The 26,212-nt window shown below is 41.3% G+C and overlaps 1 protein-coding gene across 1 annotated transcript in view; it reads right to left on the reverse strand.

Annotated features, from left to right (window-relative positions):
• Positions 1 to 4,849: 4,849 nt before the first annotated feature.
• The window catches only part of LOC122547021 (uncharacterized), a 60,062-nt gene continuing 38,699 nt past the window's right edge, over positions 4,850 to 26,212 (reverse strand). The window contains exons 9-16 of the mRNA XM_087976595.1: positions 24,679 to 24,774; positions 23,394 to 23,408; positions 20,998 to 21,079; positions 19,550 to 19,650; positions 15,437 to 15,532; positions 6,766 to 6,834; positions 5,346 to 5,461; positions 4,850 to 4,933 (exon numbers count right to left, since the gene is read on the reverse strand). Of these exons, the coding sequence (XP_087832721.1) occupies positions 4,850 to 4,933; positions 5,346 to 5,461; positions 6,766 to 6,834; positions 15,437 to 15,532; positions 19,550 to 19,650; positions 20,998 to 21,079; positions 23,394 to 23,408; positions 24,679 to 24,774 (659 nt within the window). The remainder of the gene's footprint in view (positions 4,934 to 5,345; positions 5,462 to 6,765; positions 6,835 to 15,436; positions 15,533 to 19,549; positions 19,651 to 20,997; positions 21,080 to 23,393; positions 23,409 to 24,678; positions 24,775 to 26,212) is intronic.

Consider the following 26,212-nt stretch of genomic DNA (forward strand, 5'->3'; position numbering starts at 1 on the left):
GAAACACATTTGCAATTTCTAATATGTATTCATGAGTTTACATTGCATGACCAAATAAAAACAATCCATCAGTACCATACTGTAATAAAATATTAATTAATGTTTCAAGTCTCACAAGTACTCAAGAATTTTGATATTGTTAGTAAAGAGCTGTGCGTGTTGATGATTGGAATTAAACAGAAAATGCCACAATCATTCATACATAACTTTTCTCTTTGTTTTACTTGCTCAAAGTTACCTGTTGACGATTTTGATTCTGGGGGCAGTAACTGTTCTGAGTCTTTTGAAGAATAATTTCTGGTATTTCTTGTAACGAGATATGTATTATTTGACGAACAACCCATGGTTTTATAAAATGTAATTTCTTATTTAGGTATCTGTGATCTGAAGAACAATTGAATTCATACATCATATTCTAACACAGTGTGCTCGATTTATCCTGATTCTGTTGGAAAATGTTTTCACTGTCAGACACATCTTGGTGACCAGTAGATCCTGCAAGAAATTACAGTGGGGAGAATAGAAATGACTCAGAAATGAAGAACCTAAGGAATTGATCATTTTGCTATTTGTTATTAGTGAAATTTCATTCTGTTATGGTCAGAGATTATATTTCATAATATCAGGAAATGAAAGCAATATTATTCGATAAAGTTGCATTTCTTTGTGTTAGAAATGGGTTTGATGTTACCAATCATGAGTTGCTGCAAAAACATAGCTCGTTAAGCTGTAACACAGTCAAAATTCAGAGGACAATTGAAAAGCGCCCTGAAATATCCTTTTGCAGCATTTGTAAGACATTTCAAAATCGAAAAATAAAATCGAAAATGAAAAGACTTGGACCCGCCTCCAAATTGATCTCAGTAATCACGATTGAACATAACTATCGGACGTTTGCATTTCTCGCCGTTCATTTGTTGCTTTGAGAGAAGCCACTGCTGCTCATGGTTTTATTTTAACTTCACCGCTCCCATCAAAAATCTATGGCCTCTCTTTGTACATGAAGTACAATCATCTCTACGCATACCTTGTTCATCCAGAGAGTAGGTGGCTAAACTGTTAAATCTCTCTTCGTAAGACAAACCCACACATCTCTGGAATCAATTTCGTGAACAGTCCCTGATTTGCCTCCAATAAACCAGCACAACTCCTCAATTCCCACAACTGCACTTAATACTTCAGATGCAGCCACACTAAAGCATTGTCCATGGTAAGTAACTCAGCATCAAATGCCAGAATTATATTTAGCTCACATATGTCCTGCTGTACCTGCATACATATGCACGAGGATACACAGGTCGGATCCGGATTCTCGAAGGCTTTCCAGAATCCACAAGTCTCAAGTCAGAAAGGGTTGGCATAACTCTCATTTGTCTGCACGAAAGGAATCTTAAATTTGTTTCTTTCCAGATTTAAATAGTACGTTGACTTCATAAAGATATAACTTCACATTTATCCGTGGTATAATCCATCAGCGAGTTTTTAGACCAATCACTGCAGCAATCCAAACTCATCTATAAATGTCTTGTTTATTTAATGCGGCTCATCCAATTCAGCAATATTGATTGCAAACAGATGGCTCCTGAGACCTGAACCTTTGGTACGCCAATATCTGCATCTTGCCAACGAGAAGCAGTGAATGATTTTCTATTTTCTGTTTTTAAATTGTTAGAACATAGAACAAAGAAGAGTATAGCACTGCACAGGTCCATCAGCCCTTGATGTGGTGCCGACATTTTATCTTATTCTATGATCAGACTAAGCTACATACCTTCATTGTATTTAACTTCCATGTGTCTATCCGTGAGTCGCTTAATTCTCCCTTATGTATCTGACTGTACTACAACTGCTGGGTGTGCATCCCACACACCCACCACTCTTCTCGTAAAGAACCTACCTCTGACATCTCCGTAAAGCTTCTCCCAATAACCCTATAATTATGCCCTATCATAATACAATCTTCTGGCCTTGGAAGAAGTCTCTGTCCATCCACTGTATCCAAGTCTCTCGACATCTTGTCCAACTCGATCAAGTCACGGCTCCTCCGTCTTCACTCCAGTGAGAAAAGTCATCAACCTTCCATCATAAGACATGCGTTCCAGGCAGGCAGCATCTTGGTAAATCTCCCCAGGACCATCTCTAAAACTTCCACATCGTTCCTATAATGAGGCGACCAGAACTGAACACAATATTACAAATGCAGTCTAACCAGAAATCGTTCGAGCTGCAGCAGAGCTTCGCAGCTCTTAAAGACAATTTCCCTCCGAACGAAAGCCAGCACACCATATGCCTTCTTCCGAACTCTATCATCTTGGGTGGCAACTTTGAGGACCTATGCACATGGATCCCCAGATCCCTCTGTTTCTCCACACTGCAAAGCATCCTGCCTTTGACCCTATATTCTGCATTCACATTCAAGCTTCCAAAGTGAAGGACTTCACATTTTTCTAGTTCAAACTCCATCTGCCACTTATCAGCCCCTTTCTGCATCATGTTAAAGTCCCGTTGCAACCTACAACAGCCCTCCACACTGGTCACAAATTCACCAACATTCGTGTCATGGACAAACTTACTCACCCAACCTTCCACTTCCTCGCCCAAGTCATTTCTAAAACATCATCAAAAGCAGAGGTCCCAGAACCGATCCCTGTGTAACACCACTGATTACTGAACTCCAGCCTGAATATTTTCTATCTACCACCACATTTGTGTTCTATGGGCCAGTGAATTCACCATCCACACAGACAGGCTTCCCTGCATCCCTTCTTCTTACTTCCTGAATGAGCCTGCCATGGGAAAACTTATGAAATGCATTACAAAAATCAGTATACACGAGATCCAAATAATGCAGTTCCAAAACACAGTGAGTTGCTGAAGTGAAGGTGAGACTTCATTCATTTATTAAGCAAACTTAACGAAATACACAAACAAACCAAAACTCTTAAAACTATGAAATTTGAATTGATACTTCAACATGGTTCGATGAGTGTTCACTTAATTTGCTGAGTCATGTTAGAGATATTTAGCTAATTTATCAAATCCAGGTGAAATCTTCAAACGTACAGCAGGAAGTTGTCAAATTGATGAACAGTTTTGGTAAGGATAATGCTGAGGAAAGAATTTAAAAAATCGATACAATATCTGATTAATTATGCTTGCTCCTCTGAATGACTTTTCAGACTTTTTTGCCGTGTATTGTCTCAGCAACTTTTAAAAGAATAGTTTTTTTATAAGGTTACTTACATTTCCAGAGACCAGCTTTTAACAAATGAAACATTGAACTGAATGGAAGAGAAATTCGCAAGTGACTGTTGTGTGCAACATTTTTGTGATAATATTTTAATGTCTATGAGCCCAAGTGTTGATGTTCGTTCCTCTGTTACAAACATATTGTTTTTTAATTCACTCTCAAATCTGCTTTATTTTCCATTCAAATATCATTTACGTTACGGCTGCGACCAGACATTCTTCAAATATGTTGCAATCTCTGGTGATCTTATATGATTCCTTACTCGTGCCAAAGTCCCATGTCTCCCAACCTCTTTCATAGAATCTTAGAATAACACAATGCAGAAGAGGCACTTTAAACAATTGAATCTCTGCTAACTTAGCTATGCCATATCAAAAGGGGTCCCACTTGTGCACTCAGCCAATAACCTTGAAAATTATGACACTAGTGTTCATGCAAGTATTGGCTAAAAGTCGATTACTCTCCAAGGCAAAGCGTTTCAGAATACCACCACTTCTGGGTTTTCATTTTTGTCAGGAATTCCCCTGTGACTATCCTGTACTTCACTGTAAAACAATGTGCCCACTTTTTTGGTATCCCTTAGTCGAAGGGAGACATCTGTTTCCTCATCTCCATGACCACGCCTCTCTCAATCATATATATATTGCTCGACCTGGTTGCTCACAGTAAGCAACACGGGCTTCTGCAGCCTCCATTCAGAGCTCTTCCTTCCAGTTGTGTACTGCCATCCTGCATTCTTCATGAGGCAAGCCCTAGTCCCTACTGAACGTTTTCCAATATACTGGCAACGTGCAAATGCAGACATGTCAAGTCTTCCATACTAATAGTCTCAGTGAGCCCATACAGAACAAAAACTCTCGGAATGCTTGAATTAAATTCACGCCTTCAAACCTGTTAGTAAAATAAAGTTTCTTCCTCTTTGAATTGGAAGAAGGGATAAGAAAATCGTTCTCTGAAGAACGACATTAAGTGCAATCACAACTGTTTCTTTTTAAAATAATCTACCATTTAACCCCACTTTTCAATCTGTTTCTACAGACCTTTGACAGGAATGACATTTGTCTATTCCTGTGTACTATCCAAAGGCAGCATGAATTACGAAATCGTCTTTTTTTATTGGAATGGACCCCTTGTGATTGCCCTGTTGCCTGTAAAGTAAAAGAAAAGAATCGAGATTGACTTTGTTTTTCTCTGCAGGTCCCGAGTTTTCACATTGTTCACATCTTCCTTCTTCCCTTGTAAAAGTCTAATATGCGAAATACTCCAACAAACACGACCGATGCACACCCAACACCATATCACATATCCCTTCACCAATACAATAAGCCATACCTCACACAATATTAAAAGCCTGTTTACAAACACAACAGTCCACCCTCCACGGTATATGAAAAGTGTTTTCATGGATACAAAAATGCATGTTTCACAGTACATACACCACCCCCCCCTTTACCAATGCAATCACACACACGCCACACAATATCAAAAACACCTTCACCAAACAATTTCCGTCCACCAATGCCCTACCCCGACAACATCCTATTCATTGATCTAGTTCTCAGTTGCTAGGCAACCACTGAATATTCTTCATTTTAGTGGTCATTGGGGCTTTTTTTCCTTTTGTTTGTCGAGTTTTGGCAGCAGATTCTTGCATGGGAGATGATCTTTCAGCATCATCTGTACCTGGGGAGAGATGCAATTTTTTCGGTGAGGAGTCGGGTATGAAAATGAGGAATTGCAGTTATATTGCAACTGACCGAATGAATTCAGAACACATCACTAAACCCCTATCACCATTGATATCCATTTTGTCTAAAATAAGGAGAACTCCTGTCCCATCAATGACTGAGGAATCCCTTCATATAGATGCTGCGGTATGAGGAACTGTCTCCCAATCCATCAATGACAGTTCCATCACTGAATCAGAAAGTGAAGACTCATCAGTGTCATTTTAACAAAACCATCACGGGATATGTTGACGATGCAGCTCAGGATGTGCTATAATTTACAACTACGGATGATCAGTTAATGCTGACTATGACAATTTAATCAGGGGTTGAAGTAACTGGGTATAACAGCAGAACAAACCCCTTACCTTTTCAAGATAGTCGGTTTGCTTCTCAGGAGAGTCCAGTTTGTTCCTGCCAATGTACATCACTTGAACATGGGCATTGATATGTTCACAATCTTCCTCTGACAAATCCAGCATTACTAAAATGTTGAGAGGATATGGACTCAGCTTCAACACGTCAAAGCCCCGAATATGAGTAATAGCTAAGAAATATTCTCAACGTAAGCCTCCACAAACATTTTAAAACATATCAGAAGTACAGAGAATAATGTGTGCAAGTTCACAAGTCTAAAGTATGCTAGGAGCGATTCGCATTCATTGGTTGGCACAGGTGCTTAGTTGCATGGCACAATGGTTCAGTGGTTAGCACTACTACTGTATAATGCCAGAGTGCCAGGTTCAATTCCAGCTTCAGGCGACTGTCTGTGTGCGATTTGCATAATCACCCCCTGTCTGTGTGCGTTTCCTCTGTACCTGTCACTTTTCCTCCCACAGTCCAAAGATGTACCGGTTAAGTGAACTGGCCTTGGTAATTACCCATTTTGTTCAAGAACTTGTAGGTTAGGTGCATTATTCAGGGGAAATGTGAATAATAGAATATGGGTGTAATACCCATCAGAGGGTTGATGTGGAATTGTTGTGCCAACTGGCCTGTTTCTGCACTGCAGGGGTTCTATGATTCTATCTTGACTTGATCTATGGTGGCATAGAGCAGAAGATCAAAGAAGTTGTGATGAAACTGTGTAAGACATGCTTTCAGCCTTCAGTGGATGATTGCATCCAATTGTGGGTGATTGACATCCAGAGTGAGACCGTGACATTAGATAGGAACAGGGAAAGAGTTGCAAGAATGGATCTGCTGCCATTGGACTTCAATAACATAGATAACTTTGTTAATTTAGGACTGTTCTTTTTGGAGAGGTGAAGATCAAGACACTTTCAAAGTCATTATGGATGTCGACAGTATTGATCCGGGGAATGGACAGGAGCACTTTTCCATCTCATGCCACAACAGTCTCAAACTGAAAACGTGTAGTTACTGGAAAGGAACGAAAAGCAATTCAAGAGGGTAGGTTGGGGATCGATGGCATTGGATAATATAGCGATTCAAGAGCATATTTCTTGCACTGTTGGGGACTGTAACGTATCCATAAAAAATATTCAGTGTGGCAGGTAGAACATTTACGAGAAATCTTGGATTGATTTGTTTTTTCGAAGAAATTGTGCAGACAATACAGGACGAAAGGCTGTGCTGCAGAAATTCTTCAACTATGTCTTATATTCGGAGACCTAAGTGTACCTCCTTGGAGTGGACATGTGTTTCGCAGGCGCAAGGAGAGTTTCAATCACGAAGCACCAACGATTGTGTGAGAGACGGAGTTTTTCTAAAGTTAATGCCTGAAACAATTAAGTTGAATTTCTCCTCTCAGAAGCTTTTGGATACCTGGTGTTAAATGTTCATCATCTGCTCGTTTACACTCAGTAGTTGGTTCTGTTGCAGGGCTTGTCGATTCTGGAAGGAAAGACAAACACGTGAGATGTGGATTGAGGAAATAACTAATGTAAGGAGAGCTGTCGAGATTATGATGCGTGTAAAGCTTTGAATATGAATGGAGAATAGAAATACCGACAGAGTAGGAAAATGAAATGTTGGAACAGGGTGTTGGAGAATTAGATATGATGGAACAGAGGGTTAGAGCTTTGCACAGAGCAATGTAAAGTTATGTTTATCATGTTTCCTAAACGCATACAGGAACCAGATCTACACCATAAAAACAAGATGGTTATGACACGAGGCAACTAGTTCAAATGATCCAATTACATCACTGTGGATGTGACTTCAAATCAAACAACTGGCAACGACTGTAAAACTGGAGCCTTCCATGTACTTCATTGAACAGGACAAGCTGCAAAAGAGGATGAGTAAAGATTTTTACAATCACAATTTGGTTGAAGTAGATGGAGTGAATCTCTTACTCCTGATAACTGGCTGTAAAACCAGCGGACACTGTTTTAAACATGGTTTCAAAAGTTCAAAGAAAGTACAAAAGGAGGAGTTAGAACTTGGGATGCACCGTCGAGAAGAGTGAAGGCTTTCGGCTCAGTTGAAGCATTCAACAGGTCGTTAGACGATCATGTAATCAGGAACAAGTGTCAGTGTAATGGAGTCAAAGTAGGACATGAACAGTATGGAGTGGGTGAAGAAGAGGCGAGAGAGAGGAGAGAACGTAGATTGACGTTATCAGTATAATTTTGACAACATATATAAAATAAAAACATTACACAGAGCCTGGAATCTCCTTTAAAGCTATGAATTATCTGAAATAATTGATACAATGCATAATCCGGTTAAGGACCTGAGTGAGAAAGAGCAGAAGATAAGGGCTAGAAGAAGGAGAATAACAGGAAGCCCTTGCAGGTTTTAAATTTCAACTGACTGGTCTGTTCCTATGATATACGAATCACAAAACCAGGTCAAGTAAAGGTTGTTAGTTTCTAACCCTCTTTGACCTCTTAGTGAAATCTGCATGAGTCATAGTCTCAATCACACAAGTTTTTGAGGATTTATCGTGACACTTCTCATCTCTTAATCACATGAAAACTTAAATCAGAGGAGTAGTTTAAATGGAATTCTGGTGATTATCCGAGATAGACTGCTATACAGTACTAAGAACAGGTAATTTCGATTCAAAGAGTATTTACTAGTCAGGGTTTTTTTCCCCACTTTGAAGGGCTTCAGATTTGTTGGACATTGGGACCGGTTCTGGGGAATGTGGGACTATTATAAAGTGGACAGACATCTGAACCAGTCCGGAACCAATGCCTTGGAGGAGTATTTGCTACTGCTGTTGGGGAGGTTTTAAACAAATGTGGCAGGGGCCTGGGAACCAGAAGAGAAAACAAGTAGGCAGCGAGGTGGAAACTCGAGACTGTAAGAATCATGAAGATAGCATTAATAAAGGGAAGAGTAGCCAGGGAATGGATAAGCTCAAGGGAACTGGTGGCCTGAAATGCATCTACTTTCATGCAAGAAGTCTAGTGTATAAGGCAGATGAACTTAGGGCTTGGATTGGTGCCTGGAAGTATGACGTTATTGCAATCACAGAGACTTGTTTGAAGGAAGGACATGATGATTGTTAACTAAATGTTCCACGTTATAGACGCTTCATACAGGACAGGGAGGGAAATAAAAGGGGCCGGTGGAGTTGCATTGCTGGTCAGGGATGATATCACGGCTGTGCTAAAGAAGGACACTATGGAGATAGTGGGTAGCGAGGCATTATGGGTGGAACTGAGAAATAAGAAGTGTGCAATTACATTGTTGGGCCTATATTACAGCCCTCCCAACAGTGAGCGTGAGATAGAAGAACAAATAGTAAACAGATTATGGAAAGATGCAGAGGCATTAGTTTAGTAGTGATGGGAGATTTTACTTTTCTGAACATTGACTGGGATACACTTAGCGTCAGAGGTCTGGATGGGGTAGAATTTGTAAGAAGGGTGTAGGAGAGTTTTCTAGAGCAGTATGTCAATAGTCCGATGAGGGAAAGGGCCATATTGGACTTGGTACTGCGGATCGAGCCAGGACAGGTGGTAGAAGTTTCAATGGGGGATTACTTTGGGAACAGTGACCACAATTCTGTAAGTTTTAGAATACTCGTAGATAAAGATGAGAGTTGTCCTAAGGGAAGAGTACTAAACTGGGCCAAGACGAGTTATATCAAAATTAGGCCGGAGCTCTGAAATGTGGTTTGAACACAGTTATTTGCAGGGCAGTGCACATTTGATATGTGGGAGGCTTTCAAAGATAGGTTAAAGATAGTGTCAGAAAGGCATATCTCGTTGAAGGATAGGAAGGGCAAGATTCATGAACCGTAGATGACAGAAAAAAATGTACGACTAGCCAAAAGGAAAAGGAAAGCGTCTCTCAGATCTGGGCAGCTAAGAACAGAACAGGCGCTGCAGGAATATAGGAAGAGTAAGACTGGTCTTAAACGATGAATCAAGCGCTCTAAAAACGGTCATGAAATACAAATTTAAGGCAAATCCCAAGCATCTTATTGTTATATAAGAAGCAAGTGTGTAACTAGAGAAAGGATTGGTCCACTAAAGAATAGTGAAGGAAGGCTGTGTGTCGAACCTGAGAGAATGGGTGAGATTCTGAATGATTACTTTGCATCAGTGTTCACTGAGGAGAGGAGCATGAATCTTGAGATTAGAGATAGAAGTTTGATTAGTCTGGATCACGTTGACATAAGTAGGAAAGAGATGTTAGGTAGGCTAGAGGTTATTAATGTGGACAAATTAGCAGGACCAGATGGGCTCTATCCCAGGTTGCTGAGGAGAGGCGAGAGAGGAAATACCTGGGGCCCTGACAGATATATTTGTGGCATCCTTGAATACAGGTGAGGTGCTGGAGGACTGGAAGGTTGCGCGTGTTCTCCCCCTGTACAATTAGGGTAGTAGGAATATATAGCTACAGACAAGTAAGCCTAATTTCGGTGGTGGGAAAGTTGCTGGAGAGGGTACTGAGAGATTGGATCTGTTTATATTTAGAAAAGAACGGGCTTATCAGTGATAGGTAACATGGTTTTGTGCGGGGGAGGACGTGCCTTACCAACTTAATAGAGATCTTTGAGGAAGTGACCAAATTGATAGATGAAGGAAGGGCTGTTGATGTCATATACATGGATTTTAGTGTGGCGTTTGATAAGGTTCCCCATGGTAGACTAATGGAGAAAGTGAAATCACATGGTGTGCAGGGTGTTCCAGCTAGGAGGATAAAGAACTGGTTGAGAAACAGGAGACAGAGTGTAGTAGCTAGAGGGAGTTTCTTGAAATGGAGGAAGATCATCAGTGTTGTTCCACAGGGTCAGTGTTGGAGCCACTGTTTTTTGTGATATACATAGATGATCCGGAGGAGGGCACCGTTGGTATTATCAGCAAGTTTGCAGATGACACGAAGATTGGTGGAGTAGCAGAAAGCATAAGGGACTGTGAAAAAATACAAGAGGATATAGATAGACTGGAGAGTTGGGCCGAAAAATGGCAGATGAATTTCAATCCAGACAAATGTGAGGTGATGCATTTAGGCAAGACTAACTCCAGAGCGAATTACGCAATCAATGGAAGAGCCTTGGGAAAAGTTGATGGGCAGAAAGATCTGGGAGTGCAGGTCCATTGTACCCTGAATGTTGCTGCACAGGTGGACAGAGTGGTCAAGAAGGCATATAGTATGCTTTCCTTCATTGTGCGGTGTGTTGAGTATAAGAGCTCAACTAGCCTCTAGCCTACCCAACATCTCTTTCCTACTTATGTCAACGTGATCCAGACTAATCAAACTTCTATCTCTAATCTCAAGATTCATGCTCCTCTCCTCAGAGTCATGTTAAAATTGTACAGCACGTTCATTCAGCTGCATTTGGAATACTGTGTTACAGTTCTGGTCGCCACATTACCAAAAGGATGTGGACGATTTGGAGAGGTTGCAGAGAAGGTTTACGAGGATGTTGCCTGGTATGGAAGGAGCCAGCTATGCAGAGAGGTTGAGTAGGTTAGGTTTATTTTCATGAGAAAAAAAGGAGATTATGAGGAACCTGATTGAGGTCAAGAAAATCATGAAGGGTATAGACAAGGTTGATAGAGACAAGCTTTTTCCCAGGATGAAGGATTCCATAACGAGAGGTCACGCTTTCAAGGTGACATGTGGAAAGTTTAAGGGGGATACACGGGGCAAGTACTTCACACAGAGAGTGGTGGGTGTTTGGAACGCGTTGCCAGCAGAGGTGGTAGAGGCAGGTACGGTAGATTCATTTAAAATGTATCTGGATAGATGCATGAGTAGGTGGAGAGCAGAGGGATACAGATGCTTAGGAATTGACCGACAGGTTTCGACAGTATATTTGGATAGGCTCAGGCTTAGAGGGCCGTAGGGCCTGTTCCTGGGCTGCAAATTTTCTTTGTTCTTTGTTTCAATTACAAGGGCGGGGGGCACAGGCTCAATGTGAGATGGTGAGATGTACGAAGGAGTTTTTGATGCAGAGAGGAGTAGGAGATGGCTATGCACTGCCAGAAAAGGTTACTGAAGCAGTCACATGGGCGACATTTCAGAGGCATTTGGATGGTTATAGGAACTGGAGGGAAATAGAGAAATACGGACCAAATAAGGGATGACGATTTGTTTTTTTAGTTCAGAGAGGACATGATGATTGGCAAAGGATTGGAAGGCTGAAGGGCCTGTTCCTGTGCCGTACTTCTCTTTCCTTTCTTAAGAATCAATGTTGGGGAATAATCTGAGAGATAACAATGGTGTCATAATATATGTTGTAGAAGAAGATTTGAAATAACATTTCTGAGTTTTCTTTGGAATTTTTAGAATTTTAGATCCCCGAGTTGTTGAAACATTTGAAAGTGCAATGAAGGAATGAAAACACATGGCTAGAAGCAATATCAAGGAGAAACACAACATAAAGGAGTGTGGGAAATCACGAAGGTCGTTCTCAACATGAACAATTATGAATAATCGGCCTGATCGCAGTCACTAAGTCACAGACAAGATTGAGAAAGTGAAAAACTCACGCTGCCCTAATTACAAATATGGCCTTCTGAAAGAACAGGATCACAGTTTCCCAAGAAACTACAAGGCTCACCAAAGCCATCACCTTCACTCAGTCAAAGCATAGTGGGGATCTCATTTAATATGTTCCCACTGCCTGCAGCCACTACATGCTACAGTCACAATGTCTCAATTCACACTGAGTCACTCCGATCCACTGCACCTCAGCCCTACGTTTTACACATCTCAGTCTCTACATCCATATCGCCTCAGTCACTAAATCACATTGTCCCAGCTACCAAATCCCATTCACGTCTGTCACAACATCCCACTTCGCTCAGTCACTCTATTACACATCTCAGTCAAAATGTTCCACACGTCTCAGACACTGTAGCACAGTCTGCTCAGTTAGTACATCCCACTGACATAACTCATGAATTGTATTCCCCTCAGTACCTATCGATTCACCACAGTAATTTAATCAATTTGCTTGATACATCTTCTGTTCATCACAGTTATTCAATCGCACTACTATCATTCAAGAACACGCAATTCCCTCTGTCACTGCATCCTTCATCCCTCAGTCACTGCAATCACTTCCTTCAATTTCTAAATGGCACTACCCTTAATCACGCCACAAAACTAATTTCAGACATGATATTTTACACACAGGAGCCACTAATCCTACACACCTCAGTCATTAATCCCAATATCCACCGCAAATGACATGACAACTTCCTCTGTCACAATATTCCAGGGCTCTCAGTCACTACATTTCACCACCATCAGTTAATCCATTGCTCTTTCCCTCATTTATTGTTTCCAACTACGCTCATTCACACTACTGAACATCACTCCCTTCGTCACTGCATACCTCTCTTCTTAGTTAATACTCACTCTCCCCTCAGTCAATACATTTCACTTCCGTCACGGAAGTCACAAGTTTGCAGTTCTTGAACTCTCAGTCTGACCTGTTCTTCTGAGTGATATGTGCCGTGGTTCACAATTCAGAGCTCTTGTTCTAATACATTGTATCAGAGTACATCACACCTTTTCCACACTGCATACCAACTTACTGAAGGACAGACAGAGTCCTTGGCACAACATTACAGCCAACTGTCAGACCTATTGGTGATATTGCTTTCAATGTCACAAAAATACCCATTGGAAAACATCCAGTCCGACTAAGAGAGGATTTAAAAATCAAATTTGGGGTATAATCCGAATATCAGTACTCCCTGGTGCAGAAGATGCAACGGTTTGGATGACAATCTTTCAGAGGATGATGGAATTATTTTACATGCAGTTCCATAACTTGTTGGAAATTTGGAACTACAATAAAAGAATGCAAGAATCTCTGGGAGTTACAGAAAAGAGGAGCACCACATAATGGTGGGCATGATATCATATCTACCATAGAGTCATAGAGATGTACAGCATGGAAACAGACCCTTCGGTCCAACCCGTCCATACTGACAAGATGTCCCAACCCAATCTGGTCGCACCTGCCAGCACCCGGCCCATATCCCTCCAAACCCTTCCTATTCATATACCCATCCAAATGCCTCTTTAATGTTACAGTTGTACCAGCCTCCACCAATTCCTCTGGCAGCTTATTCCATACACGCACCACCCTCTGAATGAAAAGGTTACCCCGTAGGTCTCTTTTATATCTTTTCCCCTTTCACACTAAACCTATGCCCTCCAGTTCAGGACTCCACGACCGCAGGAAAAAGACTTTGTCTATTTATCCTATACATGTATCTCATAATTTTGTAAACCTCTATAATGGTCACCCCTCAGCCTCCGGCGATCCAGGAAAAACAGCCCCAGCCTGTTCAGCCTCTCCCTATAAATCAAATCCTCCAGCCCTGGCAGCATCAGTCTGAATATAGAGAAGTGTCCTGGATACCTGGCCTAATTCCAGGCACTTCATCAAAATTAGAACAACAAAATGCAAGCATCACCCAGTCCTATCTGCATGATGACAACATCCAAACAAAACGTTCAAATTCCAAGGCTCGTAACGTTAGACATGTGCCATTAACTTCTATTTCAAACAATCAACGCGGACAAGTCACAGTAATCAACATACAATATTCATAGCCGATGATTGCAGTGAATCCTTTCATTCCGTTCCCTGTGAAGCCTTAATTACGCATCTCCCAGAAATCACAATCCACAGAAGTCATTGAAAAAAGTCACAATACCCCGCACTTACTCCGTACTGAAATGTTCGTGAGGAAAAGAGACAGTGTTTGACGTAATGTTACAGATATTTGTCGAATGTAGCTGAAGTAGTGTTTGCATTTTTAACGTCATGAAAGTATCAATCGGAGATGTATAGTGTAATTTTAACTAAGAGGCAATTAAGCAATTAATTTTGAAGTGTAATCGGAGAGATGTGATCAGAGTGGTGGATTATGTGTTACAAAAGATGGAATGAATTTGGAAGACGATTTCTCAGTGAACTTTGGGGATTTTATACCTTCAGATCCCAGAGTTGTTGGAAGTCTTCTCACTGCAAGAAAGAAATGCAAATATATCTAGGAGTCACATGAAAAACGAACATATTAATTTAGTGCTCAAGACGTCACAGCTGTCCATTTCAATATAAAGACCAATCCTGAAAAATATGTCTTCTCCCTTTCAATACATCACATCTTGGCTGACAAAGTGCAAGCATCACCCAGTCCTGCTGCATAATAAGAACATCAAAAGGAATAGGATTCTGTTTTAAGGCACTCTAATTCATGACATCTGCAATTGCATCCCATTTCAAAGAGTCAAATTTCACAAGTCACACCAAAATGAAATTCTACTCGCAATAGTCATTGGATTTTCCTTCTGGCAGTTGGGCAACATATTCATTTCAGTGACTTCATTGCACCCTTCCTAGTAACTTTACCTCACACATTCATTCAAAAAAAAATCACACTCCCTTTCGGGCATGCATCTTACAGTCAGTGCCCTGAATTCAATCCTGCATCTATTTGTGGATCTAACTGAAAGTGAGATTGCTTTTAACTTCATGAGAGTGTCAATTAGAGAGTTAATGTGTACTTTCGACTGAGAGGGAATATATCAAGGAAATTTGAGGCATTATCAGAAAGATATAAATCATGCAGTTTCTCCACCTGATTCAGTACTTAATATATTCCACCTCATCTAAGCACTAAACGCTATGGCAGTCCCAGTCTATGTCGTAAAACTTAAAATCAGCTACTATAACAATCCAATTGCTCCTGCAAGTCTCCCCAGAGTCCATGCATATTTGTTTCTCTATTGCCCGTTGGCTATTTGGGGAACCACATTTCAACTCCAGTAATGTCACTATCTCCTTCTTACTTCTTAGCTTCACCCACAAAGCCTCACTGGGTGATCCTTCAGGTATTTCATCTCTGATTACTGCTGTGATACTTGCCTTAACAAAAATGCAAATCCCATTCCCTTCTTTCCACCACTTCTGTTCCGCCCAAACCACCTGTCACAATACGCTGCTTGTGTTAATTGCTATGGCATAAAGAATACATTTCAGCGATTCAGCTCTGGCTGTTACTTGTTTCTGCCGTCACTGCTCTGTTTGATGATGAACTTTCCATCGGCTTCTGAGTTGAATATGTCGTGTCGTCCCCATGTTCAGCAGTGTTTGGATCTGAAGGAATGGAGAATGATTCAAAGATGGAACTCTTTAATTCAGACATTTTTCAATGATTCCCAGCATGCCATGTATCACATGGAGGCAAGAATGCAATAGTATCTTCACTGAGTTATTAATCCAGAGAATCTGTGAATGCTTTGGAGATCTGTTTTCAATCTTCACACTGCAGATGGTGGAATTTTAAATCAATGAAAAATAATATATTTGTAATGAAGAATCAACTGATGGCCATGAAACCATGTTCATTTGCTGGAAAAAGAATTACAATCCTGGCTATTTAATCTCTTTCTGGGAAGAAACCCTCATCTGCTCTCGCCTACAAGTGAGATCAGATCTACAGGAACGTTACTGACATCCCACTTCGCTCAGTCACTCTATCACACTTACCTCAGTCACAGCGTCCCACACCTGACAGTCATTGAATCGCAGTCTGCTTAGTCATTACATCCCACTGCATTAGCTCACGAAATTCTATTCCCCCTCTGAACCGACAGATTCGCTGCAATCATTTGATCCATTTAATTGACACACCACCTTCCACTCGCCTCAGTTATTTAATCACACTACCATTACTCACAAACACGCAATTCCCTCAGTCACAGCATTTTCCATCCCTCAGACACTGCATAACGCTTCCCCCAATGTCTAAATGGCACTACCCTCAATCACATCGTAAAACTAATTTCAGACATGAGATTCCAGACACAGGAACAACTAATCTAATTTACCTCAGTCACGGCTCCCACTCTCCTTCTCAAAGGACATGACAGTTTCCACTGTCACAATATTCCACTGCTCTCCATCACTATATTTCAACAGCATCAGTTAATCCACCTCTCTCTCCTCAGACACTCAATCACCCTCCCTTATTCATTGTTTCCAACTATGCTGAGTCACAACATCAGACTACTGAACACCACTAACTGAGTCACTGCATGCTGTGTAATTGGAGAGATGTGATCAGAATGGTGGGCTGTATGTTACAAATATGGAATGGATTTGGAAGACGATTTCTCAGTGGACTTTGGAGTTTTTATACCTACAGGTTCCAGAGCAGTGAAAGTCTTGTCACTGCAGGAAAGGAATGCTGATACATCTTGGAGTCAAATGAGAGAGAAACACAACAAATTAGCGGTCAAGACATCACAGCTGTCTGACCCAATATAAAGACCAATCCTGAACAATTGGTCTTTTCCCTATCAATATATCACAGGCTAACAAAATGCAAGCATCACCCATTCAGACGACATGATAAGAACATCAAAGGAATAGGATTCTGTTCAGATTTTGCCTGTCCTCGGATGCTGCCTGAATTGCTGTGCTCTTCCAGCACCACTGATCCAGAATTCTGTTCAAGTCACTCTAATTAGCGACATCTGCAATTGCATTCCATTTCAAACAGTCAAACTGCACAAGTCACACCAAAAAAAATTCTATTCCCAATAATCATTAGAACATATTCTCAGCAGTCGATGCAATATATTCGTTTCAGTGACTTCATTGTACCTTTCAAAGTAACTTTGACTCAAACTTTCATTCAAAAAAAATCACACTCCCTTTCGGGCATGCATCTTACACTCAGTGCCCTGAATTCAATCCTGCATCTACTTTTGGATCTAATTGAAAGTGTGATTGCTTTGACCTTCATGACAGTGTCAATCGCAGAATTAACGTGTACTTCGACTGAGAGGGAATGTATCAAGGGAATTTGAGGCATTTTCAGAGAGATATAAATCATAGAGATGCCTCAACCTGGTGCATAAGATGCAGCAGATTTGGAATGGAATCTCACAGTGGACATTGGCTCAATACTGAACACAAGCCCAAAAGTGCAGACTCGAAAACGTCCCGTGCAACTGCAACATAGCTTCCAACGTCTATACTCAACACCCTGACGGATGAACACCAACGTGCCCAAAGCATTGTTTAACGTCCTGTCTACCTGTGACTACACTTTCAGAGAATTGTGCATTTGAACCCCAAGGTCCCTCTGTTTCACTGCACTCCTTAAGGCCCTACCATTCACCGTGAAAATCCAACATTGATTTGATTTTCCAAAATGCAACACCACACACTTCTCTATATTTAACTTCATTTTCCATTTCTGAGCCCACTTCCGCGGATGTTTAAGGTTCTGCTGCCAAACATCCTCACTGACTCTTTTAGTATCATCTGGAAACTTACTAATCATGATTTGTACATTCTCATCCAAATCATTAATATAGATAACAATCAGGATTGGGCCCAGCACCGACCCCGAGGCCTTCAGCGATTCAAAGGCCACCAGTCAGAAGAGCATCCTTCCACTATTATGGTCTGCTTCCTATCATGAAGACAAGTGTGCATCAAATTGCCAGCTTCTTCGAGGTTCCATGCAATCTAACTTTCCAGAGCAGCCTCCCAAGTGGGACCTTATGAAAGACCTGACTGAAATCAATATAGATGAATTCAACTGTCTTGACATCGTCAATCCTCCTGGTCAATTCATCAAAGAACTCTAACAAATTTGTGAGGCATGATCTCCCACACACAAAACAATGCTGACTACTCCTAATCAAGCCCTGCCTTTCCAAATTCACGTATACATTATCTCCCAGAATTTTCTGAAGGAACCTATCGACTCCAGATGTTAGCATTATTGGTCTATATCTCCCAGATTTTTCTTTGCAGTCCTTATGGAAACAGAGTACGACATTCTTTACCTTCCAGTCTTCCGGGACCTCACCCGTGGCTAATGATGATGCAAAAGGTATCAGCTGGGTCCTTCGCAATTTCTTCTCCGGTCTCCTAAAGTCTTCTTGCATATATTTTGTCAGGACCAGAAGACTTATCCACCTTCACACATTACAGTGAATACAATATCACCGCTGCACTGAGAAGGAATGTCCCCAAGATATGACCGCAAATTTCGCCCAGTTCCAAACTCGTTCTCCACAGTAAAAATAGAGAAGTATTCATTGAGGCCCTGCCCGTCTCTGGCACTTCCAAACAAGCATGTCCGCTCCTTGAGGAGTCATATTCTTTCTCTAGTTATTCTTTTTCCTTTAATACACCTAAGGAACCTCTTTGGATTCTCCATAATCCTCATGGTTATTTCGTGCCCCTTTTCGCCCTCATGATTTCTCTCCTCAGTAAACTCCTGTTTTCCCTATATCCTTCTAGGAATTCCCTTGATTCCAGCTGCCTGTAACTGAGCCATGTCTCCTTTTTTTCTGGTCAACGTCTCAATGTATCTCGAATTCCAGGGTTGCCTATTCCTGCCAATCTTGCCCTTCACTTTCAAAGAAACATATAGACTCTAAGTAGCTGGCTTTTAATGGACTTCCACTTGCCGTTCCCTGCAAATAAACTCCTGAAAATCCTGTGCAATTCCATCAAAATTCGCCTCCCCCCAATTTAGAACTTGATTTTGGGGACCAGTTTCGTCCTTCTTAATAAACAGTTTTAAAGTCAATAGAATGATGGTTACTGATCCCAAAGGGTTCCACCTCTATCACTTTAGTTACGCTGTCCTGCCTTATTTCCCAAGAGTCGGTCAAGATTTGTCCCTTGTCGAGTCGGAACTCTATATTCAGATTTTGAAATGTTTTCTGAACGCACTTAACAAATTCCACCCCATCAAACACTAAACACTATGGGATTCCCAGTCTATGTCTGAAAAATCAAAATCTCCGACTACAACAATCCAATTGCTTCTGCAAGTCTCCCCAATATCCCGGCATATTTGTTCCTCTAATTCCCATTGACTATTTGGGGGCCTAACATACAACCCCAGTAATGTCACCATCCCCTTCTTATTTCTCTACTCCACCCACAAAGCCTCACTGTGTGATCCCTCAGTTATTTCATCTCTGATTACTGCAATGATACTCGCCTTATACAAAAATGCAAATCCCATTCCCTTCCCACTTCCGTCCCGCCTAAACCATTTGCGCTCTGGCACATTACACTGCTTTTATTCATTGATATTGTGCAAAGAATATTTTTCAGCGATTCAGCTCTGGCTGTTACCTGTTTCTGCCGTCACTGCTCTGTTTGATGAAGAACTCTCCGTCGGATTCTGAGTTGAATTTGTCACGTTGTTGTCATGTTCAGCTGTGTTTGGATCTGAAAGAATGGAGATACAGTATAAGAATGATTCAAAGTTGGAACTCTTTAATTCAGATATTTCTCAATAATTCCTAGCGTGCCATGTATTTCATGGAGGCAAGAGCCCAGTAGTATTTTCACTATTATTAATTCAGATACTCTGGATACCTGGTTTCAAACCTTCAAACTGCAGATTGTGGAATTTTAATTCGATGCAAAATAACATATTTGGCATGAAGAATCTATTGATGGTCATGCAACCATGTTAATTTGCTGGAAAAATGACGCCACTGGCTAATTAATCTCTTTCAGGGAAAGAAACCTCATCTGCTCTGAACTGCAAGTGCGTTCAGATCTATACCATAGTTCTTGACATCCCACTTCGCTCAGTCACTTCATCACACTTTTCTCACTCACAAGGTCCACACACGTGTCAGTCACTGTATCTCAGTCTGCTTAGTTATTACATCCCACTGCATTAACCCATAAAAGTCCATTCCTCTCGGTACCAACACATTCACTGCAGTAATTTAATCGATTCGCTTGATGCATCACCTTCTGTTCACTTCAGTTATTCAAGCACACTACCATCACTCACGAACACGCAATTCATTCAGTCACTGCATATCGCTTCCCTCAATCTCTAAATGGCATTATGCTCAATAACATCGTAAAACCCATTTCTGATATGATATTCTACACAGATGAGCCACTAATCCGATTTACATCAGTCACTACATTCCACTCTCCACCTCAAATGACATGACAGCTTCCTCTGTCACAATTTTCCACTGCTCTCAGTGACTACATTTCACCACCAGCGTTTTCTCAAGTTCACACTCCTCAGTCACTTAATCTCACTCCCCTCATTCATTGTTTCCAATTACGCTCAGTCACAGCATCACACTGCTGGACACCACTAACCTGGTCAATGCATACCTCTTTTCTTAGTCAAAACGTCATTCTCCCCTCAATCAATACATCACTCGCCCGTCAGTCAATACATTTCACTTCTCTCAGTCCATGCATCGCACTTCCCTCAGTCACTCTGTCACATCCGTCACACGATTGCAGTCCACGAACTCTAAGTTTGGCCTGTTGTTCTGAGTGGTATGTGCTGCGGTTCACAATTCAGAGCAAGAGTTCCAGTAAATGGTGTCAGAGTGTATCACGCCTTTTGCACAGTGTCCACACTGCACAGCAACTTACTAAAGGACATAGTCCTTGACTAAATCTTATAAGCAACAGTCAAACCTATCAGAAGGTGTTATTGTTTTCAATGTCACGAAAATATCGATCAGAAAACATCCAGCCCGACTAAGAGAGAATTTAAAAATCAAAATTGAGGCATAACCTGAATATCAGTGCTTTGTAGTGCAGAAGATGAAACGGGTTTGGAAGATGATATTTCAGAGGATGTTGGAGTTGTTTTACCGACAGCTCCATGACTTGCTGGAAGTTTTGCAAATGCAATAAAATAATGCAAGTATGTCTCGGACATACGGAACAGAGGAGAACCAGACAATTGAGGGCATGACATCTACCAGTCTCAATATAGAGAAGAATCCCAGTCACTACCTCAAAATGAGAATGACAAAATGTTAGCATCACCAAGTCCTTTTTGCATGATGACATCATAGAAAAATAGGATCAAATTCCAAGGGACGTAACGTTAGACATGTGCCATCAACTTATATTTGAAACAATCTACGCGTACAAGTCACAGCAATCAACATGCAAACCCCTCCGCCCAATAATCATTGCCGATAATATAACTGAATCCTTGCATTCCGTTCCCTGTGGTGCCTTAATTACGAATCTCCAAAAAGTCTTTCCACAGAATTAATTGAAAAAAGTCACATTACCCCGCACTTACTCAGTACTGAAACCTTTCTAAAGTACAGAGACAGTCCTTGATGTAATGTTACCGATATTTGTGGAATGTATCTGAAGTAGTGTTTGCATTTTTAACGTCATGAAAGAATCAATCGGAGATGGAAAGTGTAATTACGACTTAAAGGAAATTTAACAATTAAGTTTGAAGTATAGTTGGAGAGATGTGATCAGAATTGTGGACTATATGTCATAAATATGGAATGGATAAGGAAGACGATTTCTCAGGGGAGTTTGGAGTTTTTATACCTACAGGTCCCAGAGCTGATGAAAGTCTTCTCACTGCAAGAAAGAAATGCGAATAGATCTAGGAGTCACATGAAAGAAGAACAAAACTAATTAGCGGTCAAGACATCACAGCTGTCTGTCTCAATATACAGACCAATTCTGAACAATTGGTCTTTTCCCTGTCAATATATCACAGTTAGGCTAACAAAATGCAAGCATCACCCAGTCCTGCTTCATGATAAGAACATCAAAGGAATAGGATTCTGTTTCAAGGCACTCTAATTAGCGACATCTCCAAATGCATTTTGCTTCAGTCAAATTGTACAAGTCACACCAAAAAAAATTCTATTCATTGTAATCATTAGAACATATTCTCGGCAGTCAGTGCAATATATTCATTTCAGTGACTTCATTGAACCTTTCCAATTAACTTTACCTCAAACCTTCATTTAAAAAAATCACACTCCTTTTCTGGCGTGCATCTTACACTCAGTGCTCTGATTTCAATCCTGTAGCTACTTGTGGAGCTAACCAAAAGTGTGATTGCTCTGATCTTCATAACAGTGTCAGTCGGAGAATTAACGTGCTCTTTCGACTGAGAGGGAATGTTTCAAGGAAATTTGACGCATTATCAGAGATATATAAGTCATAGAGATGCCCCAGCCTGGTGGATCAGATGCAGCAGATTTGGAATAGAATCTCACAGTGCACTTTGGCTCAATACTAAACACAATCCCAAAAGTGCAGCCTCGTAAACGTCCCGTGCAACAGCAACATAGCTTCCAACGTCTGTACTCAATACCCTGACTGATGAACACCAATGTGCCCAAAACATTGTTCAACGCCCTGTCTACCTGTGAGTAAACTTTCAGAGAATCGTGCACTTGAACCCCAAGGTCCCTCTGTTTCACTGCACTCCTTAAGGCCCTACCATTCACCACGAAAATCCAACATTGATTTGATTTTCCAAAATGCAACACCACACACTTCTCTATATTAAACTCCATTTTCCATTTCTGAGCCCACTTCAGCGGATGTTTCAGGTTCTGTTGCTAAACATCCTCATTGTCCGTTTTAGTGTCATCTGGAAACTTACTAATCATGGTTGGTACATTCCCATCCAAATCATTAATATAGATAACAGTCAGGATTGGGCCCAGCACCAACCCCTGAGGCCTTCCACGATTCACGGGCCTCCAGTCGGAAGGGCATCCTTCCATTATTATGGTCTGCTTCCTATCATGAAGACAAGTGTGCGTCAAATTGCCAGCTTCCTCGAGGTTCCTTGCAATCTAACTTTCCAGAGCAGCCTCCCAATTGGGACCTAATGAAAGACCTGGCTGAAATCAATATTGACAAGGTTATATGCCTTATCATCGTCAACCTTCCTGGTTAATTTATCAAAGAACTCCAACAAATTTGTGAGGCATGATCTCCCACGCATAACACCATGCTGATGACTCCTAATCAAACCCTGCCTTTCCAAATTCATGTATACATTACCTCCCAGAATTTTCTCAAGTAACTTATGTACACCAGATGTTAGGATTGTTGGTCTATAGTTCCCAGGTTTTTATTTGCAGTCCTTGTTGAAACAGAGTACGACATTCGTTCCCCTCGAGTCATCCGTGACCTCACCCATGACTGACATAGACTGGGACTGCCAGCTGGGTCGCCCCAAATTTCTTCTCTGGTCTCTTGAATTCTTCTTGCGTATATTTTGTCAGGACCAGAAGTTTGATCCGCCTTCACACATTATACTGCGTACAATATCACCTCTGTGCTGAGAAGGAATGTCCCCAAGATATGACCGCTAATTTCGCTCAGTTCCAAACTCTTTCTCCACCATAAACATAAAGAAGATGTGTTCATTGAGGACGTTGTCCATCTCTGGCACTTCAAAATATACATGTCCACTATGCTCCTCGATGAGTCCTATTCTCTCTCTAGTTATTCTTTTTCCTTTAATATACTTAAGGAACCTCTTTGGTTTCTCCGTAACCGACTCACCCACGGCTATTTCGTGTCCACTTTCGCCCTCATGATTTCTCTCCTCAGTAAACTCCTGTTTCTCCTATATCCTTCTAGGAATTCCCTTGATTCCAGCTGCTTGCAACTGAGCCATGTCTCCTTTTTTCTGGTCAAAGCCTCAATGTATCTTGGCTTCCAGGGTTCCTATTCCTACAAATCTTGCCCTTCACCTTCAAAGAAACGTATAGATCTTGTACTCTAACTATCGCACTTGAAAGGACTTCCGCTTGCCTTTCCCTGCAAACAATCTACTCGAATTAAATCATGCAACTCCTGTGTAATTCCAGCAAAATGCGCCTTGCCCCAATTTAGAACTTGATTCTGGGGACCTGTTTCATCCTTCTTAATAAACAGTTTTAAGGTCAATAGAACGATGGTTACTGGTCCCAAAGGGTTCCACCTCTGTCACTTTAGTTATGCTGTCCTGCCTTATTTCCCAAGAGTCGGTCAAGATTTGTCCCTTCCCGAGTCGGACCTCTGTATACAGATTTTGAAATGTTTTCCGAACGCACTTAACAAATTCCACCCCATCTAACACTAAACACTATGGGAGTCCCAGTGTATGTCAGAAAAATTAAAATCTCCTACTACAACAATGCAATTGCCACAATATCCCTGCATATTTGTTCCTCTAATTGCCATTGAGTAATTGGGGACCTTAAATACAACCCCAGTAATGTCACCAACCCGTCTTATTTCTCTACTCCACCCACAAAGCCTCACTGTGTGATCCCTCAGTTATTTAATCTCTGATTACTGCGATGATATTCGCCTTATACAAAAATGCAAATCCCACTCCATTTTATCCACCATTTCTGTCCCGCCTAAACCACCTGGCACATAACTCTGTGTGTATTAATTGCTTTTGTGTAAAGAATACTTCTCAGCGTCACTGTTACCTGTTTCTGCCGTCACTGCTCTGTTTGGTGAAGAACTTTCTGTCGGTTTCTGAGTTGAATATGTCACGTTGTTGTCATGTTCAGCAGTGTTTGGATCTGAAGGAATGTAGACATAGTATAAGAATTATTCAAAGATGGAACTCTTTAATTCAGATATTTCCCAATAATTCCCAGCGTGCCACGTATTTCATGGAGGCAAGAACCCAGTAGTATTTTCACTGAGTTAGAAATCCAGAGACTCAGCGAACACTCTGGGGACCTGTTTTCAAATCTTCAAACTGCAAATGGTGAAAATGTAATTCGATGCAAAGTAACATATCTGGCCTGAGAATCTACTGATTGCCATGAATCCATGTGCATTTGCTGAAAAAAAAAAATGACGCCACTGGCTAAGTAATCTATTTCAGGGAAGAAACCTCGTCTGCTCTGAACTGCAAGTGAGTACAGACCTACAGCAACGTTCTTGACGTTCATACCCTCTGAAATGGCCTAACAAGTTATCCTGTTGCACCAATCGCTTCAACGTTTCAACAAAGAAACAAATCCAGATGGATCGCCTGGCATCGAACGAAGCACTGGGAAAGATGATGGTCCAATAAGCCCTGTCACCCTGCAAAGTGCTCCTTACTAACACCTGACAATAGTGATAAATTTGCCAAAGTTATTTCACAGATTAGTCCGTTATTAGTCTAATCTTGCTTACATCGTCGACCGTGGAGACAGTTAACCAGATGTCACCACCGCCATCATCGATATGTCCTGTCCAACTTGCAGGACAGTCCTAGCAGAGGTGGTGGCACAGTGGCCTAAAATCAGAATGAATTTCACCTAGAAGTCCTCTGCATGGACACGAGTCCCTTACCATCTTCTGACGTCAGATTAAACATGATTAAGAAAACTTATGCTGATTACCACAACTGAGGAATCAGGACTGCTACATGCTGCACAATGTATGGGATAAGCATCAAGCCAGGCAAGTACGCAAAATGTACAATGGATGTGTGGGGAATTGCAATATTCATCACCGACAGTGTGTTAGCAGTAGCACTGTTGATCGACCTGTTCGGGTCCTAAAGATAAAGCTAGTAGAATGGGGCCATGACAGGTGGTGAGAGGGTGAAATACACTTGCTTTCATCCTTATCACTATGCCGACTGCAGATGCATCTGCACAAGAAAATATTGTCAAGAGTGACTACCGCATAGTTCTTGACGAGACGAACTTAAAAACCATCCAAATGTGTTATCTGGCACTGTCGCCATGCTAAATGGGACAGACTTCAAGCAGATCTAGCAATTTCAGGTTCGATGAAGCCCGGTCGGAGACCAACAGCAACAAAATTGTCTTCCATCAATATCGGCAACATATTGTTGCGCATACTCCCCACTCAAACCTTATAATAAAATGATGGAATCAAACTTGTTTCGTGGAATGTGCAGGAGGGTACAGCAGGAGTAGCACCAAGCATACACAAAAATGCCGCATCAACAAAATGAAGCTGCAAAACACGGCTACTTCAAGGGAGGGATGAGCG

The sequence above is a fragment of the Chiloscyllium plagiosum genome, unplaced genomic scaffold (assembly GCF_037043375.1).
Source record: "Chiloscyllium plagiosum isolate Xiang-an unplaced genomic scaffold, Cpla_swu_hap1 HiC_scaffold_29, whole genome shotgun sequence".
Taxonomy (NCBI): domain Eukaryota; kingdom Metazoa; phylum Chordata; class Chondrichthyes; order Orectolobiformes; family Hemiscylliidae; genus Chiloscyllium; species Chiloscyllium plagiosum.